This window comes from Hemibagrus wyckioides, linkage group LG09 (assembly GCF_019097595.1).
Source record: "Hemibagrus wyckioides isolate EC202008001 linkage group LG09, SWU_Hwy_1.0, whole genome shotgun sequence".
In the NCBI taxonomy this organism is placed as follows: Eukaryota; Metazoa; Chordata; class Actinopteri; order Siluriformes; family Bagridae; genus Hemibagrus; species Hemibagrus wyckioides.
The window spans coordinates 17,034,364-17,053,456 of NC_080718.1; the positions used below are offsets into that span (position 1 = coordinate 17,034,364).

General features: G+C 40.3%; 1 protein-coding gene across 4 annotated transcripts in view; it reads left to right on the plus strand.

Annotated features, from left to right (window-relative positions):
* Positions 1–19,093, plus strand: part of LOC131359925 (neuronal PAS domain-containing protein 3) — a 236,202-nt gene that overhangs the window by 193,164 nt on the left and 23,945 nt on the right. For all 4 annotated transcript variants that reach the window (XM_058400072.1, XM_058400073.1, XM_058400075.1 and 1 more), the window contains one exon: positions 10,114–10,291. In XM_058400072.1, the coding sequence (XP_058256055.1) occupies positions 10,114–10,291 (178 nt within the window). The remainder of the gene's footprint in view (positions 1–10,113; positions 10,292–19,093) is intronic.

The following is a 19,093-nucleotide window of genomic DNA, read 5'->3' on the forward strand; positions in this document are numbered from 1 at the left end:
TGAGACAGTAAGTGTGGTTGGAGACAGAGAGTGAGACAGTAAGTGTGGTTAGAGGTAGAGAGTGAGACAGTAAGTGAGGTAGAGAGTGAGACAGTAATTGACAGAGACAGTAAGTGAGGTAGAGAGTGAGACAGTAAGTGTGGTTAGAGGCAGAGAGTGAGACAGTAAGTGTGGTTAGAGGCAGAGAGTGAGACAGTAAGTGTGGTTAGAGGTAGAGAGTGAGACAGTAAGTGTGGTTAGAGGCAGAGAGTGAGACAGTAAGTGTGGTTAGAGGTAGAGAGTGAGACAGTAAGTGTGGTTAGAGGCAGAGAGTGAGACAGTAAGTGTGGTTAGAGGTAGAGAGTGAGACAGTAAGTGTGGTTAGAGGTAGAGAGTGAGACAGTAAGTGTGGTTAGAGGTAGAGAGTGAGACAGTAAGTGTGGTTAGAGGTAGAGAGTGAGACAGTAAGTGTGGTTAGAGGTAGAGAGTGAGACAGTAAGTGTGGTTAGAGGTAGAGAGTGAGACAGTAAGTGTGGTTAGAGGTAGAGAGTGAGACAGTAAGTGTGGTTAGAGGTAGAGAGTGAGACAGTAAGTGTGGTTGGAAGTAGAAAGTGAAACAGTGTGGATTGAGGTAGAGAGTGAGACAGTAAGTGAGGTAGAGAGTGAGACAGTAAATGAGGTAGAGAGTGAGACAGGATGGTCTCACACATGTCAGGCATGTCTGGAGACAGTTAATGTGTAATGCAGCCAAACAGCTAAAAACAATGATATGACCCACAACCTCACTTTCACTAAAAAAAACCCAGACGCTGTTCTTCATATTCAGCTCTTCTGGCTAAGCTCAGAGGTCATATAGCCTGGTCGTGTTCTAAAGTGAGTGTCTCACTGGTCAGTGTGAAGCGCAGATCTCTCTGTCTCTCAGCTGGACTGCACAGTGAAGCGTGGAGCTCCGCTTTATGATGCTGTCTGATGTGACATTAGTGCAGTGTTGGTGTACATGATGGTCGTAATGTTGTCGCAGCTGTGACGTTTTCCTGACTTCCCCGCTGCTCTCAGGCTGCTGTTGTCTTTTCTTTTGGAGCATCACGAGTCTGGCTGTGTGACTAGCTTTAGGTGAGAACATCTGCCTGGCAAATAATTGATTGAGTGAATGAATAAATGAATATGTTTACTGGTGACTGCATACAAACACCACAAAATACTAACTACTCCTCTATCACTATTTCTATCCTGATGTCCAGTTAGGCTGACATTTTATCTTTAAATGAATTCAGTGATTTTAACATTAATGTGCAGCCAGAAAGCATATGCAAAGTTAGAAAGTAAATAAAACATTTTCACATTGTTCTGGTGAATTTTTTTTAAAAAGTACAAGTGTCAAAAAATGATATAAGCATAAGCATTTTTTGTGTGTGTTTTGTCATTTTGGCTGTTTTCCCAAAATTCATCGGTGGCAACATGCGACAGGTTTTCCCAAACTGCCAGACAAATACTCTTTAAATTTCTGGACAACGTTATAACACCTAAAATCCTGCACTAAGTGCTTCTGGCCTTGTGCTATGACATCCAGCATCACAGAGCCTCACGCTGGCAAAGCTTCCCATCCCATCCTGACATACTGCTGTGAAAACACTGATAAACAGTGCTCTGGAAATGTCTGAAATGTGCTTTAGGCCTCAGCTTGTGTTGGAGTGTGTATACAGGCTGCAAGACACAGGGAGTGATGACATGTTCCCCATGCTCTGTTTTGTTACCCTACAAAACATTTTATTCAGTACTTGTCGAGCGTTTTTACCATCTTTTCAGCTTGTAATAACATTAGCTTGGTTGTGTAGATAACCAGCATTTATCAAAGGTATTATATTTAGTAGTTTTGTAGCCTTTTCCACTGAATTGAATGGGTTTAATCCCAACCTCAACTGTCTACTTGGAACGAATTCAGTTTTATTTGTATAGTGCATTTAGCAATAGATATTGTCACGAAGCAGAAATAAATCTGGATGTAGATGTGGATTTAGATCCCTAATGAACAAGTCAGAGGTGAGAAAGTAAAATCTGTCTCAAAAAGAAACCTTTTCTCTTCTGGGTGATGTCAGGGGGATTAAAATACTCACTCTTCGACAGATCTATACTATAAATTCAAACAGTACTAGGTGTGTTGAAGGATATTAAGTATGTCCACAGTCTTCATGATTACAGCAACTTGTTCTTGGGTGCATTGGAAAGTTCAGGAAAGAATACCTGGCCTCAAAAAATGGTGATTTCTGTGCAAATTGAAAAAAGCGTAATATTTTAATAGGTTGTAGGATGTTTGCATTGGGGGTTCGATTTATTGATTACATGACATGGTGTGTCAGGAGTGATATTCATCTGACGTCATTATAGACTGTATAGGTACGTTTTTGGGGAAATGTTCTTCTCAGTGCTACTGTAGAGCCTATATATAAAGATAAATACAGTGAAAAGAAGTATATTTAAATAATTAGCTTTGTCTGACACATCGGTTCTTATGCACATCTCAAATCGTAGCCCGTCATGATCTGCCTGCTCTCGCCTCACTCGTAGAAGCTGGTAATGCAAAGAAGGATTCTGTAGTGGGGTAAATATATGCCAAGATATGTATCTATGTGTGTGTTTGCGACTGTATGCGTGTCCATATGTGCACTCTTCCCTCCTGTTCAATAATTCATCAATTCAGCGCTGCAGGGAACAGACAAAGATTTATGGCCTGTGATTGTGCAATGTCTGGATTTATCAGCACCATAGAGAGAAAATTGACCACAACTACAAAAGGGCCGTTTCTGCGTGTATTTGATCAGCATGAGAACTCATCAGAACGGGCCGAGGGAAGGATACAGGGAGGAAAGGAACGGGGGAATGAAAGGAAAGAAGGAAGAAAGAGAGACAGCTCAGGAAGGGGAGGGGTGTGTAGGTTTCATTAAGGGATCATGGCGGCCTCCTGGTGTTTCCCATCTTCATCCTCTGATCCACAGGACCCTCTCTGCCTCGGCCTCTCCAATTAATATGGAACCCTTACAAGAAAATGAGAGTTTATTGATTTAGTTTAAGGCATGCATGTTTCTAACAGGGAAAGCTATTCAGATGCGGGGAGGATAGATAAGTGATCCCAATAAGGGGACAAAGAATGATGTACAAGAGAGAGAAAGAGTGTGTGTGTGTGTGTTTGTGTGTGAGCGAGAGAGAGAGAGAGAGCATTGACTCAGAGATGTTTAATCTCTGTTCCAAAGAACTCTAATAGAGGCCGTTTGGCTGCATTTTATTTTGTTGGTAATTTAATTTGGACTGGGCTATTGTGGGGAGGGGATATGGAGAAAGGACTCTCACAATGGTTGCGCTCTTTAGGAGGAAAAAGAGCAAGGCTGAAATCCTAGATTACCCCCTCCACCCGTGACACTTCCCGCTCATGGAGAGGCACTGGGATGTGACCACGGAGACAGACGGGTTATTGCCTGGACAGATTTCTCCCTGAGTTGATTTTCATTTTCTTGATTTTCAAAGTGGCCAGTGATCTGTAACAGGCCCTTCAGCGGGCAGAGGGAGGGAGCAGGAGCACGGTGGACAGAGGTTAGTCCACTCTCGCAATGGAAAATATAACTTGGACTGCCCCCCTCCTACTTTCTGTCTCTCTCAGTGACCATATCTACAGTTATCCTTCACAAGTTCCAGATTTCATATTGTCCATCTGCCTAATGGATTTGTTCTCGCTGTATTACATTTTACATTTACATTTTTTTTGTAACAATTATATAAACATAGAAGGGTATGGATTTTGTGAGGGACACATTATTTTACAGCTTATGTCATTTTTGTACTTTTAGATTTTTCGGCTGATTAAACTAACAATGTTGTCAGTATATAATTCATATTTGCTGATTCATATGCTTTAAGATAAATAACTAGGTGCTAACCTGGGCCTTCAAGAACTTACTAAGTATTTTTATCCCAGTATTTAACTCAGTGACTGATTAAAACTTAACAGTAATTTTAGTACTATTATTTTTGCAAAGCTCTTGATGCTATATGTATATTATCAAATATTTGATCGTGAAGCAGCTCAGAAGTGTCAGAAGTGCTATCTTTGTTCTGTGGATTAAGCAGCTAGTGTGCCGAGTTCACCGGTTGTTCTATCCTTTGTGGGTTGCCTTTTGGTCTTTGCTGTCACAAGTTCTGAAGGTTGAAGAGAAAAGCGGTGTCAGGAAGCTGATTGCTAGCACAGAATTTCTAAGACAATCTGAATCTCATATTCAGCTACTTTGCCACAGTGGATTAAGATGATCTAAGAAGGCTTTGTGGGGCTCGATAAAAATCAGGCGCGCTGGAGTAAGGAGCACCGGGAGAAATTTTTTCCCTTTTTGTCCTTCAAAGTTAATTGTTAAAGTTATTTTCCCCCCTCACTGTTGCATGTGCTGTGCCAGGAAAACGACATGTTGTGCATGAATTTAATCAGCATCTGAGAGATTTTCTGTAAATCCTCCAGCTTCAGATATGATCATTTGTTACTCATTTGGACAATAAAATTATACATGCCATTATGGCAACAGTACATTAGTCTTCTACTATATATTTATAACTGATTGGCTGCTACAGTGAGTGATGGTGTGTCTATAATGACCACTATGCATTGCCTTGATGCCTTTCATTTCTCCTGAAGTGAAAGGCTTTAGTTGAGCAGTGAAGATTAAGGCCGTGCGGAGAAGTGGCACAATGCGGTATTAAAAGGACAGAGTGAGAGAGAGCAAGAGAGAGAGTGAAGCAAAGTGCTCCTCCAGTAAATCTCGCCTGTCTGTCTGTCACTGCCCAGTTAAAGGTTACTGTAATCTGAGCCTTGTAACACTCGAGTGGGCTGGAGAATGCTCTCACCAGTTAATAGTGCAGCTGTGATAGATATAGCCTCAGCCAGGCAATAGAGTAGCTAAGAGGAGAGGAGAGAACGGCTTAGCTCACCCCCTCTTCTGGAGATGCCAGAGAAGCAGAGAGCTGTCACACATACACACTGTGCAGCGTGGCTGTTTGAATTGTGAAATTAGAAGCCTTCGCCGACAAATATTACTCCTCAGCCCTGGGCTTGGCAGCCTCTTTGCCATCCATCACTTTCATGCCATAAAGTCCGCCCGCTGCCTCATGGAAACTTTCCAGAAGCTTTTTAGACTTTTTTTTTGTTCCTGAAAGCATTCGGTTATTAGACAAATGAAGTAAGGCTTTGCCGACTTCATTCTTATTCTTGGCAGTGTGCTTTTTATCATAAGGCAGATAGTCATTAATTTACAGAATCAACGGCGGGAACATCTTTTGTGATCTCATATTAATTTTTTCCCCCCGAATCCACCCCTCGGCAAAAATTACTCACATCGTTAAAAAATATTTAATTAGGCTGCAGTTTATCCACGGCTCGCAGGGGAGAAGGGATTTGCATGAAGCAGGTCACATGGCGCAGCGGTGAGGGAGATTGGATGTGAGTGGGGTTCAGGGGGTCACCGCCTCTGCCAAGGACTCCCATTTGCCAAGGTCAGCCAGGTAGCGAGGTTTTCCCCTGGGTCCCCACTCAAAGACGACAGCTCCAATTGGCCTTTAATTAGGGCCTTCCTTTAAGCCTCTGCCTGCTGTTGGTTTTATAAAGCTACTCCATACTTTAACTCATAGCTACTGTTGTGTGTTATAGCACAGCCACACAAAATCCTTTACAGCCATGTTAGTGTTGTATAAGTGTTTAAAAAGGAGATATATATAAAAGACATAATATCATGCCTAAAAGATCTTCCTTTCCTTGCAATTGTTTTTAGTGTGTATGTGAATATTTAGTGTTCCATGAACATATGGGTTAAAAAAACACAAGATTTGTGTTTAGATTCTTTTTTGTACTAAGCCAGAATCATTAAGTGCATATAAATAATTACATAACATGATAAATTAATACGAAGTATTATTGTACATTTACATAATATCATTCAACAGCTTGAATACTATGCTGCAAGCCAGATTTTATGGTTATTCTTTATACTCTATCAGCATGTTTACTGTAATGGAGAATTTTTTTCTATACTATCAGGCAGTTGTTTGGTTCTTTTTAGCTTGTTGTTTTTTCTGTACCACTAGAGCAAACCTGCTAAATTCATTTTTTTTATATTATCGTCTGACTGACAGCTAGTTACATTTCTAACACTTCTTACATCGTACTATTTTTGCTCAAACATCTTTACCAATATTGGTATATTTACATATATATATATATATATATATATATATATATATATTAGTATAGTTATACATACAAATAGTTATATATACAGTACAAAAATGACAGCAAGTATTTTAAATCTTGTCCAATTTATCTGTATTTCTTATTATAAGTTATAAGATTACAATAAACCAAATATAAGATTATGAAATCTATTTCTAGACATATTTCACTGCATTTTCTTGTTTGATTGGCAGATCATTTGCTTCTTTATAGGAAAGTAATGTTTAAAATTATCAAAAAATAATCTAATCAAATATGTCTAGAAATAGCTTTAATATTATAGCGCTTTTAACAATGGACATTATCTCAAAGCAGCTTTACAGATGTATAGAAACAGTATAATAATTATAAAGTTTAAAATTAAATTACTGTTTATCTCTAAAATGTATCCCTAATGAGCAAGCCTGAGGTGGTACAGTAAGGAAAAGCTCCCTTAAGAAACCTTAAGAGGAACCAGGCTCAGAAGGAAACCCATCCTCATTTGGATGACACTGGTCCTTTCTTCAACAGCTTCAATAGTCATGTAGAATTGTGCAACGAAGAGTTCCTGAGAAGCTATGTACACGACCAATCTGGATCATCAGTCTCTAAATCTCATTCTGTGGAAGAGGTTAATTTCCGTGAACAGCTCATGAACATGCTAGTGACACCAAAACTAATACGTGATAGGAGTACTGATACAAAAAACAATGACTGATTATGATCATTATCAGAAAATTGAAATAATTAAATAGTGGCTGAATAATTAACGATGTTGGAAAAATGTACCGTTGTCCATAAGATAACTCTCACACAGAGCCGTGAGGAGTATACATCATGAACATGACCTTTGTTTTGGTGTTTCTTTTTTATACTTCTTCCAAAAATAACTTCTTCAATCTAAAATATTGTCATTTATTTTAAAGTCTTTCTAACAAAATATATTTGCTCTTAGCGGTTGGTGAAACAGTTGGATAAGGCACCAATCCATAGAATAGACTCTGCCGACGCACTCAGTGTTGTCGATTTTCCTGTTGCTGTGCATTTAGTTTCATTATTTACAGGCATCACATCTCACACTGTGGCTCTTTATTGTGTGTTTGCACGTGTGGCCCAGGCCAAATGTTGGAGAACTCCAGGCAGGTTAAGTGGCTGGGAGCAGGAGGTGAGCGTGTGTGCAGTTGATGCCAGAGAGTAATTGTGTCATAATGAGGAGGATGAGGGCTGGCACGCTCCCATGGCTCTTCAGCAGGGTTCAGTGACACTTAACAAAGCAGCCTGAGGCTCAGAGGGCAGGAGGGAGAGCGGCCGGTGACATAGAGATGCTACTGCTAGTGTTTCATACAGCATAGTGTGTGTGTTGGTGTATGGGGTTATTATACTCATTAAGCCGAGAAAGATGGAGAGAGGACGTAGAAATGTAGGAAGGAAGGAAGCCGTCGATCATGTGATGAAAGTTGACAGTGGGGCTTATGGCTTTGATGGAGCAGAACAGTTAATAGCAGATAGCTGACATTTCTTGAAACCCTGCTAATTAAAGCTTTTCCTTTTTTTTTAAAGCAGAGCATAAAGTCCGTCCCTCTTTCTCACTTCTCTCTCTCTCTCCCACTCTCTCTCTACATGTTTAGAGAATCGTGTGTTTTCATTAATCCGTGCCAGTCAGTCTTAATAAGCCAGAGGAAGAGAGATGAGGCTGTGGTTTATATTGAGTGTCCTTCTACAGAATAAATGTGTTGCTGAGGGCACTGCCCATGCCCCCTCTCTACCGAGCGCAGCCTCATCTACTATGCAGAAGCTCACGCAGTAATCCAAGTGTCCTTTCCGCAATCACAGAGTATAATCTGCTGCTCTCTTGTAACACATAACACCAGTACTTTACCACATCCGCCCGGTGCACAATGCATATTAGAGCCGGTATTATTGTTAGCCCTCCCCATCTCTCCATCGCTGAGAATAACACTGCACAAGTGCTTTGTGGAAACACTTGTGTTGAAAAGTAGGCTCATTGTAATACAGTTAGAACAGTCGACAGGGCCGTGTTCATGAATTATAATAGACACAAAAGGTTTGTCTGCGGGAGACCTGGGAGAGAGAGATAGCTTTGGCATTTCATCTCCATTCGGAAATAGATTTTTTAAAGCACTCAGCGTAATGTATTCAGTGCACTGTTGCTGGCGTACCGACACACTGTCATCTCTCTTATTATTCAAGCTTAATCCAATTGCTCATTTGAATCGCTATCATTCCTCCCATCCTCGTAATCCATGGTGCTGTTTGTCTCTTGAGGTTAAATACAGTTGTAAAATACCTCTCTCCTGTTTCTGAAAGGGCGTTTTGTTCAAAACGAACTCCAAGCATGTAGAAGAAGTCACCACGTCACATCCGCGCTGCCTTCAGCCTGTCGCTCACAGGATGTCCAAAGATTTTTTGCAGCAAATGCGCCTCCTGCTTTGTACATTGTTAAATTGTGAGAAGCAGAAAGAGATGGAGTCTGGGTCTGCTGTGTGAATTCTCAGCAGATTTAAGACACTGAATCTGAGAATGGAAGACGTGTGGGTTAGTTGAAATGTGTTCACAGACGAGTCGCTTAAAATGAAAAAACTGCACTTATACACTATACATTATATGCACATCAAGTGAAAATGATTTAATTTCATCTAGAATCTGTTTGAGTGTGTGTGTGTGTGTGTGATTGAATTCCACAAAACCGTGTGATTTGGAAATGAAAGAATAATATGCCAAAATTTGTTCAATCAGGAGTGTTGACCGTGTGTGTGTGTGTGTGTGTGTGTGTTGGGTGAGTGGGTTGGTTGGGTAACTAAATTTCAAGAACTCACATTAAGGAGTGTTTACAGTGTGTGTGTGTGTGTGTCTGTGTGTGTGTGCTGACCCAAACATTTCAAGTTAACCTACAACATAAGGGTCAGCAAGATAGTCCTGACAAAGTAAAGTGTTTTCTTTAAATAAAAGCTAGAGTGCTCTAATTTCCAACGCTGAAGCAGTAAAACTATTTCTTTTGTGATAACTGAGGTGAAGGTTAGGGTTAGATTATTTATTAGATGTAAACAATTCTTAGTGCATATAGATGGTAACATTCACACATTATAGAGTTATGTTAGATATACAATGTGTAATCCTGTGTCCTGAAATATCACAGGCGTGTGTGTGTGTGTGTGTGTGTGTGTGTTAAACGTCCTCCACCTCTCTGTTCCTAAATGTTTAATCTCCCATACATCCACTCTGTGTGGTTTTTACTGTGTCAGCGAAACAGCGTGGCTTGTATATATTTCCGCACTATATTACTGCACTGTAGTATTTCACTTGTTTTCCCCCATGCTCCTCTCTATTCTGTATTATTACCTATTACACATCCAGGATCCAAGTCACAACTCACCCCTGTCTTCATGTAGGAATTGTTTCAGCTCGGAACTGTAGATTTCTAAAATCTGCTCTGAGGAATTGCACATTAAAAGGATTATTTGCATGTAATCCTAATGTCCCTGCAGGCCGACACTGATACACACAGCGATGCAACACCAGGGACATTAAGGAGCCACATGAGCCGTGCATGGCAGTGCCACAGCTGCGCTCCTGCTGGGGTTTTTTTATTTTTATTTTTTTTGGTTGTCCTCCCTAAAGTAATCTCCCCTACCCTCCTTCCTCTTATCTATAAATGTGTGCAGGTAGCTTGGTGCTTCTAAAGAGACAGCAGGGGAAAGTCATCTGTGTTTCTCAAATTCAGAACTGTCTTGAATTCATGACGAATACAGAGTCATTACAAACTTCATTTTGTCATGGCAAAAAGAACCTTTGTTAAAGACTACGTGTGAGAATGGATTTGGTTGCATACTTTTTTTTGTAATCAATGCTTTAAATCTGTGTGTATGTGTGCGCAGGTGGAGTTGACAGGCAGCAGTGTGTTTGACTACGTGCACCCGGGTGATCAGGTGGAAATGGCCGAGCAGTTGGGGATGAAGCTTCCTCCAGGCCGAAGTCTGCTGTCTCAGGGAGCCGGGGCTGAGGACGGAGCGAGCTCAGCCTCCTCGTCCTCACACTCTGAGACGCCTGAACCAGGTAAGACGAGAATGCTTTCTGAAACATCCTGTCCAGCTAATATTAGCAGCGGGAAGTATACAAATTCATGAAAATATCTATTAGCTGGTTAGCATTAAGTTGAAAATGATAACATTTATGAAAATGACTTTTAAATGTTCTTAGATTATTTTTCACAAGGTTAGCTTAATTTTAAGCATATGGCTAGCATTAGCAGTGAAGATTATGGGCTCAACAGTAAAGTGCCAGTCCTTCAGGTGTCTTTTTAATTTACATTACATTACATATATATACGTCTGCCAACTGTCAGAAATGCAATGTATGACAATATTAAATGTACTATTTATTAAAAATGTTAAAGCATTTGGAGATGCTTTTCTGCTCAGCATGGTTGTAAAGAGTGATTGAGTGAGTTACTGTAGACTTCCTGTCAGGCCAGAGCAGTCTGGTCCTCTGATCTCTGTCATCAGCAAGGTGTTTCAGCCTGCAGAGCTCTGCACAATGAGATTTTATTTATTCATTTAAATTTTGTGCACCATTCTTTGTAAACTCTAGAGACTGTTCTGTATGAAATTCCCAGGAGATCAGCACTTTCTCAGCACATCTGGCTCCAACCGTATTTAATCCAGTGGTTTGACCTGTGTCTGTGTATGTGTGTGAGACATGATATGCTTGATGAGCATTTCCTAAGTGTTCGAGGTGGAAAAGCTGTGGCAGTCGCGACTGCACTGTAACACACGCTTCTTCCCCCGCCCCAGAATTTAATTAGACGACTTGTATAGAAGAAATGAAAAGAGGTGACATTCCTCATTAGAATTCTTTTCAGGGTGGTTATAGACTTTGCCTTCCAAATGTTCCCATTTTCATTGTGTTGTACTGATGATAATTTAAGTATTAGGGGAAAATCCATTTATAAATTAAACAAAATGACTTGATATCCATCAGTCCCTTAGTTCATCAAGCTGTTCAAACAGGAGGGAGATTGGCTGTTCGGCCCGGGTCTTCCGAGAGCCTCAGTAATTAGATATGCCAAGGATTTATTCTTTGCTGATTGGGGCTTTAAATTAATTGAAGTTCCACATTTGTGGCTTTGTCCTTTTCTCTGCTTTTTTGCCATCAGATATTACACACTAGTTTAGCACGCCCATGTGTGTGTGTGTAGATCTGTATAGAAAGGCTTCACACTCCTCGTTTCTTGGCAGCAGTGAGAGAGAAGGTCTTTAATGGAGGGGGGTTATGACATTAAGATTTATTTGTGTACACAGACACTCATCCAACACTTCCGCCCCTCACAGTCCCCTCCATCTCTGTCTGCTTCTCAGAACGAATCCCAGTTTAAGACGTAGGTGATGCAGACATGAGCTTTGCGAATATGGTTGTGCTTTTGTCTCCTCCTCCCTTTCAATCTGCTCATGATGTCATACTTCCCTTTGCAATGTCACCTCTCCTTGTGTTCCTGTTACCTGTGAGGAAAATTGTCTTATCAACAGTCTTGTTTAAATGTCTGGTACTGCAGAGACCCCCTAGTACCTCCCCCTCAACCCCACCCACCGGTTCCATCTTCTCTCTCAAGGGCACGTCACGTGTGTAATAAAGCAGTAAATATTAAATATTGCTGTATTTTTTTTTTTTTTTTTTTTGAAGATGCTAATCCACGATGTTTGTCAACAAGAGTCCTTTGATGAGGATGAAAGGCAACTCTGTTTGTGTGTTTAAATACATTAATAAAAGAGAATGCTGCCAGCATTATTTGCAATAAGATGAATTTGGGGATGCCAGCCAGATCCGGTGACATCATGTCCAAATTAATTCAGCAGAAAGACATCGCTGAAATGTAGTTTCATTTTGTACATTTTATGTCAAATAAAATATTAATCCATTTAAATCCAGAGAGAATTAGATGTCTGTATTAAAATATATTATAACAAATGAGGAAACATTATTGGAAATCACCCCCAGTGTCTGTTTATCTGTGATGTTTGTGATGTTAGAGTAGAACTTTGCTTTGCTTTTGCTTTTTCTTTTTCTTTTTTTTTCTCCCCCCTCAATATTTTACCATTGACAGGCTGAAGGGTCACCAAGGAGCAACATATTGACTGGAACTGTAGTGTAATTCTCTGTGTACTCCTTGTATACAGACGGACTCTTAAATGATGGATGCATTTGTTTTCTTTTCATTTCATTATACATGATAGCACACAGTGGTTTTGAAAATGGCAGCTCTTAAAAGATAAATAAATAAAAGATTAAAGTTTCCTTTTGTTAAATCTTACACACAAAATACCATCCAGACAGAAATTGTCATTTTTTTGTTTGTAGCTTAATTTCTGACATAATAATACAACTATTTTAAACCAGATCTTTTGTGTTCGTTTACGTTAACCTAAAGCAATTCTATGTTGACCAAAAATAGAAGTGACGGACAACATAAATTTGCCAAATTAATAATTTACAGCCCTGAAATATAGTAAAACAAAAATCTTTGCAGATTCTGGCCAGTAGGCCAGTAGTTTTGCCTTCCCACTGCAACATGTACTAGGAACAAATCTTCAACTTACTGCTACAACACACACACTAGTCACAGCTTTTCCCAGGCCTTGATGTGGTTATGAAATGGTGTGTGGAAGCGCTGCGTGTGTGTCTAGAGGGCAGCGGTGTTGAGATGCAGCGCTGCAGCAGGATCCTGAGGCTCCAGAGCAGGACTAGCCTTTGGTCAGGGTGATGCTGCCTCTCCCTCAGGCTCAGACCTTTGATTTGTGTGCATCCTCCTCTAGCTTCAAACAGGTGTCTGCTGCTGAGTGTGACATTTGAAATGCAAATAGAGCTCTTTTCCACCAGGCCCCCAAACCTGGGCCTGTCAAACCAGAGTAATACCCACATTTCCAACACACACACACACATCTTTGTTATACACATACACAAAAATTCTGTAGGTGTACGTTTGGTGGTTGTGTAATGTCTAGTAAGTCAGGACAGTTTCATGTTGTGTAGAACTTTAACTTTGAGACTTCTTTTTCTCCAAAGCATGTGCAGTTTAAATCCCTTTATCCCAACTCCCTCCACTAGTTATGATGATCTTAAAAGGGAACTCCAATTTGAATGACTTATGCATCAATGCATAGTTAAGATGTGATATTCAATATTGGATTTTTTAAACAAACCTCTAGTTGGACGTTTTGGGTTTAAACCTTGTTGGCATGTTGGTTTGTTTTCATTAGATTACTATTTCCTCTAATACCCACAGTGCCATTCTACCTAAATAGAGCAATGCAGCGGCACTTTAATCCTTTAGTCAGATCTCTCTGCTCCTCATCTGTACACTCTGCTGAAACAGATAAAGCTTTCCGGGTTAATACCACCAATGTCACCGTCACTGCACATGTCAGCTTGTAGATTGCTGACTAATCTCAGCCATAACTCAGTGCATCTACATTTTACGACCACACTGTACTGTGGACCTTTCAGTCTATCTGTTGTTCTCGCCTCTATTTCTACAGTAGAGGTCTCATTAAAATGACCTGTGAATCACTGGAAAATTGACAAAAGAAGCTTTTGCTCTATTTTGTTAGATTTGGGGGCTAAAAACCTGATCACCATCAAATGTTTTAAATTGGTGAAAATCTGTCTCCTATTGTATGCCGGTGTAACTGCACTAGCAATGCCCCCATGTGATGTGAACTTGATGCCATCTTCTCAAAGGAATAAACAACTACAACACCAGATTCACTAACTAATCACATCACAAACATTTCACTATAAACTATTTCATGTGTTACAGGGTGGAGTTTTCCTTTAACCTTTAAATTTGTTTGGAAAACAGGGCTCTCAGGAGTATTTTTTAATAAGAAACAAGGATGTCATTGTTTGGATTTCATTCTGTGTGTTTAGAAATGCAGCCACCCAACAAGTAAATTTTGTATCTTGAACTATTTTATTACTTACCTAATCTTAACTAAAGTTACCAGCTTACAAATGTCTCCTAAACTACTGCAGCATTTCTAAATGTGATTGAAGGATCACAGATCCTTCTTATTTTACAGTGTGATAGACTCAATTTAAAATTTCTGAGCAGTGAAATCAATCCCTTTAAAAAAGAAAGAAAAAAAAACGAAGCCCACAATAAAAGTTGACAGTCTCTATTAAATGAGGCTGAAATTCACAGTGCCTTCTTGAACTCTTCTTTCACAAACTTCTTCAATTTCACTCTGAAACGGATAACCTGAGACGCCCGAGTGCCGGTGTCTAAAGAAAAAAAAGCATGAGAAGACAGAGAGTTGAGTGAGTTTGACCACTCCACATGTGGCCCCGTCAGACAGCAGCAGCAAAGGTCAGTGCCCTCAGTGCAGGGTCTCGGAGCTGGTCGAGGCAGGACGAGCGCGCTGTATGCAACAGTTCTCCCTGGTGATTCCCCTTCACACACTCCACAGTGAAGGTGTTAACCTCGTATGCTGGAGTGTCCTTGAGAAGTGGAGTCGGGGGTCAAAGGATCCATTTGTACTCGCACAGAATACAGATAATGGGATTAGTGCCCACCGAGAGCAGACATTAGTCTGATCCACCTGTCAGTGAGACTGCTTATCATGGGCATACACATATTTTAAGATGTCGCTGTAGTAGAGAGGCTTCCCCTGTTCCAAGTTTGTATTCGTAATGAGAAATCTCTTTTGTTTTAGTACACAGAGCCACACACACACACACACACACATACACATACACACACACACAAACTTAGAGTACACAAAGCACTCAATTGTATGGTAGGGATAGAGTAGTCAGAGATGGTCACATGACCTGAGCTGGAGCTTTAATTGAAATCTGAAGCCACTGAAGGTCTGCAGCTCAAACATATTGATTTTACTCAGACTGACCCAGCCAATGGGGTCACGTTCCAACTCATCTGACATTTCTTCAATCCATCACACACTCAAGCAGACCCCAGTGCCTCGGCCCGCTCCGAGCAGGGTGTGAGTGTGTGTGTTTGCATGGGTGTGTGTGTCATTGCCAAGGAGTCTGAAAGAGAACGGTTTGTAAGAGTAACACAGGCAATGCAAATTTGTTGTTCATACGATTTGTTTATGTGAAAGATCATCTGCTTCCATTTATTCTCTCTCACGTCTCCTTTTGATTAAGAATGCAAATCTGATCCTTTTGTCCATCTGCCTTTCTGTCAGACAAGGAGTGTGTTCAATTAAATAAACATCAGTATGTGCTGGAATGGCCGCTCTTCTCATCTCTCGCCCCCACCTGCTGAAATCAGCCGAGCATCCATCTCCACCCAGCTTCCAAATGGAAATGCTAATGACACTCTGCAAACGCCGGCCGTTCTCCACAGCAAAATGTATACATTTGTTTTCTGATATCATTTATTACAAGAGACATGACTGCTGCAAGGATTGGGGGATTTGAGGCTAGATTCTTTTCCACTGGCATTTTCCGTTCACAGATGGCAGAAGGGATTTCTGCTATTCTCAGAGCGGAGATGAGCTGCGAGCGAGCGGCAGTTGGAGCACTGCACTGAGCCTGCCTCAGCCTTCTTTATTGCTCAAGAGAATCCCTGAAGATGAGGCAGGAACATGGCTGTCCTCCAGTCCAGACCAGTTGCTAGAAACCAGAATAGACGTCAGACGTTTCCTTTGTTTTGTTGCAACATGTCTCGGTGCACACTTGCAAAAGTTGAAAAAAAAATTATCTACAAAATAACAGAAGATTAAAATGAAATGTCAATGTATCCTGAAATAAATCACAATCCAAAACATAACAGATCTAAGGGCTGTTCAAAGAGTAGAAGGTGAAGGAGGGGCATCCATGTTAATAGACGATATTTAGAGGATTTTAATAAAAGCAAACTTTTTCAAAAAAGCTGATGTTATTTATTAAATTATCTTAAAATATTTTTAAAATATTGCATTTTTGTAGGAACATACTAAACGTTCGAATGCAAATTAATACATATGCAATTTGGGCTATTTCCACGTAACATTTCTGAAGTAGAGCAAGCGATTGGACACCAGCCATGTGATTTCCTCAACCTGAATATCCTGAACAAGTGATTTGAAGCCAAGTGATGACAAATATACTTCCTAGTACATAGTACCATTTATTATGTCCTACTGATGAGAAAGTTAAACAGGATCGCCCCATTGTATCACAAAATGATCTCTCTCCAAACTTTGTATGTGACATAAGAAACACAGTTATCCCCATATATTGTGTGCACATGCAATCTTACAAACAAATCTGTTTCTCACAAATATTTGGGATCTTAGTAAATCAGGGCGTAAGTGTCCTGTTCATATAAATGTAATTTATTCGCAGTGTTTAGTTTGTCCTAAGAGTATGAAAACTTTTTATACATACTGTTACTGTAGTCGTTGGCATTGTCATGTGGTCAAAGTAAACAGAGTACATCCTTAATATGTAATAAACCAACTAAATAATTCTCGTCATTTTGATTTAAAAACTAACACTGAAAGGTTTTATGTTTTATGCTTCACCTCAGCATGAAAGCTATAACTCCTGCTGTATGGTGTGTTTACATGATTAATGCATCGTGAGTCTCTCAACCTCTTTAATAATTCAGTCTCCATAACGCTCCAGCTTAAGTAAAAGTCATAATGCTTGTTAATTTTCTGTGCGCGGTCATAAGTTACTCAGTAATTATGAAAGTACCTATCACTTCATCGGATAGATCCTCCGCCGTTGTTGGGCGTGCTGATCAACCAGCCTCCATAAATAAAGGCCAAGCCTGTTTGCTAAGACAAATGGTTTTAATCATCTGATGTGTTCATTTATCCCAAGCCCTAAGTTTAGCCTTAAATTAAAGCTGTTGCGAAAGCATAACTTGATTTAAAGAAATGCCCATCAATCCTGACTGCCTTTCACACAGAGACACAGAGGTTAGGCTGTGATGGAGCGTTCTGATGCTTTATTTGTCCTTTGCTGTGCAGAATCTGTTTACAGCTACAGTATGTGGTTGACATGTAGAACCTTCTGCACAAGCGAGCCAGTGTTTGTTATGGAAATCGAGTTGGCCGACCTCGTTTTCCTCACTCGGCTGCATTAGCAAGCTTCCGAACATCTCAATGTTTCACCTGTCAGTCCCGCGCTCGGTATCAAACCATACAGAAACGCACGCCACGCAATCGTCCGTGAGGAACAGAGAAACTTACGACAGCTTAGCCAGGCTAAAAAGATAGAAAAATCTGTCACAGGGAAAGTACAAGATCACTCGAGGAAGAAGGCTTCCGAGCTTCACAAGACAAAGGTGGGATCAAGCAGTCTCCAGACTATTAGAAGCCAGTTTTATTTAAGCTTATTTAGCTGATCAGCTTGTCAGAAAGGGCTTTTTATCGAGAGAAGTTGAGTAGACGTGGTGCATTAGACCTGAGTTCCCAGGCAGCGAGAAACCACCAAGTCGAGCGGTGGGAAAGTGTTTGTGTAAAGCTGAATGGCTCGTTCACACAGGAAACCAGCTGAGTGCTTACGTGCTATGTAGGGAACACAGAGAAATCAGCACTTTTGTTGTGATTAGGTGGTTTTTTATTGAGAGCAATACTCATCTGTTTTTTGTGCACAGTTTTTTATTTCTGGTTTGTGGGTAAAATTTTTGTTAAATAAAAAAAAATTATTTTGTTTCATGTAACGTGGATTTGGGATGGAGCTTGTGGAGTACATAGATACTCAGGAATATTATAATCATATGGTGTTCTTCCACACTGATGCAGATGTGTCTTTATACATGAAGAGCTTGGCTGTTTTGAGTACTGTTCCGGCCTTTGACAAGCCACATAATGGATCGTTGGCACTCGTCTAGCAGCTTGGGTCACCATGTCTCTGTAGCGCTTATTCATAGAGTGCTTGTGCAATATGCCTGCCCCCTCCCACAGCCCTCTGCACTCATCTCTTAGATCAGCGCATGCAGGAGATAGCGGACTTATTTGCAGCTTTGTGCGCTATTTAGACAGCCCACCTCGAAGAAGCCAATTGCTTTTGTTGCCAAATTTCATATATACACACTTTTGTTTAACTGGGTCTTATAACACAGCAGAGATAAGGAGTAACAGTGAACAGGTCTTCGCCCAATAAACAGGGAAATTATCTGGCCTGCTTTTCCTCGTGACACAATTTGTCAGACCTGCTGATAGGAAACAAATTCTATTCATAAAGCTCTCCTCTTCTTGGCTCCAGTGCGATTCGGTAGCAATTCAATTATAGTTTTGTGCGATAGTGAGCCCGGAGAGAGAATCCTAGCTGACAAGAAATATGACAGGACAGTTACTGAGTGTTTATGCAATTAAACTTTCACTGACAATACCTGCCGAGTGATGAATGCCTGGGCGGAGGTGGATGTGCACAAGCAGTGCCCCACAAGGATTGCACATTTTTCATTATTTTACAGTCTGCTGTGATCTTTCAGGGATGGCTGCAAGGAGCAGAGCAGAGAAGTGAGAGTGTGTGAGAGAGAGAGAGAGAGAGATAGAGAGAGAGAGAAAGAGAGAGAGGAGGAACAGGAAGCGTGGAGGATATCAGATTGAATAAAACAAAAATAATGTTTAAATATAGTAAGACCTTAATCTACTTTAGCAAGAGATTATATCATCTACTGAAATGTGAGATCCTAAGTTAACCCCTTCACAGGTATCGTTACAGAATCTTTATTTTTATCATTTCTTAGCATGAAAATCTTTCAAATAAAAATAATAAATATATTTAGAAATATTGTAGTTCAAAAAGAACATATTTTATATGCTTCTGGTTACATTTGTTATGCAAGGCATATGCACATGAAATTCCGACTGTAATATTAATAGCAATTAATTTTTA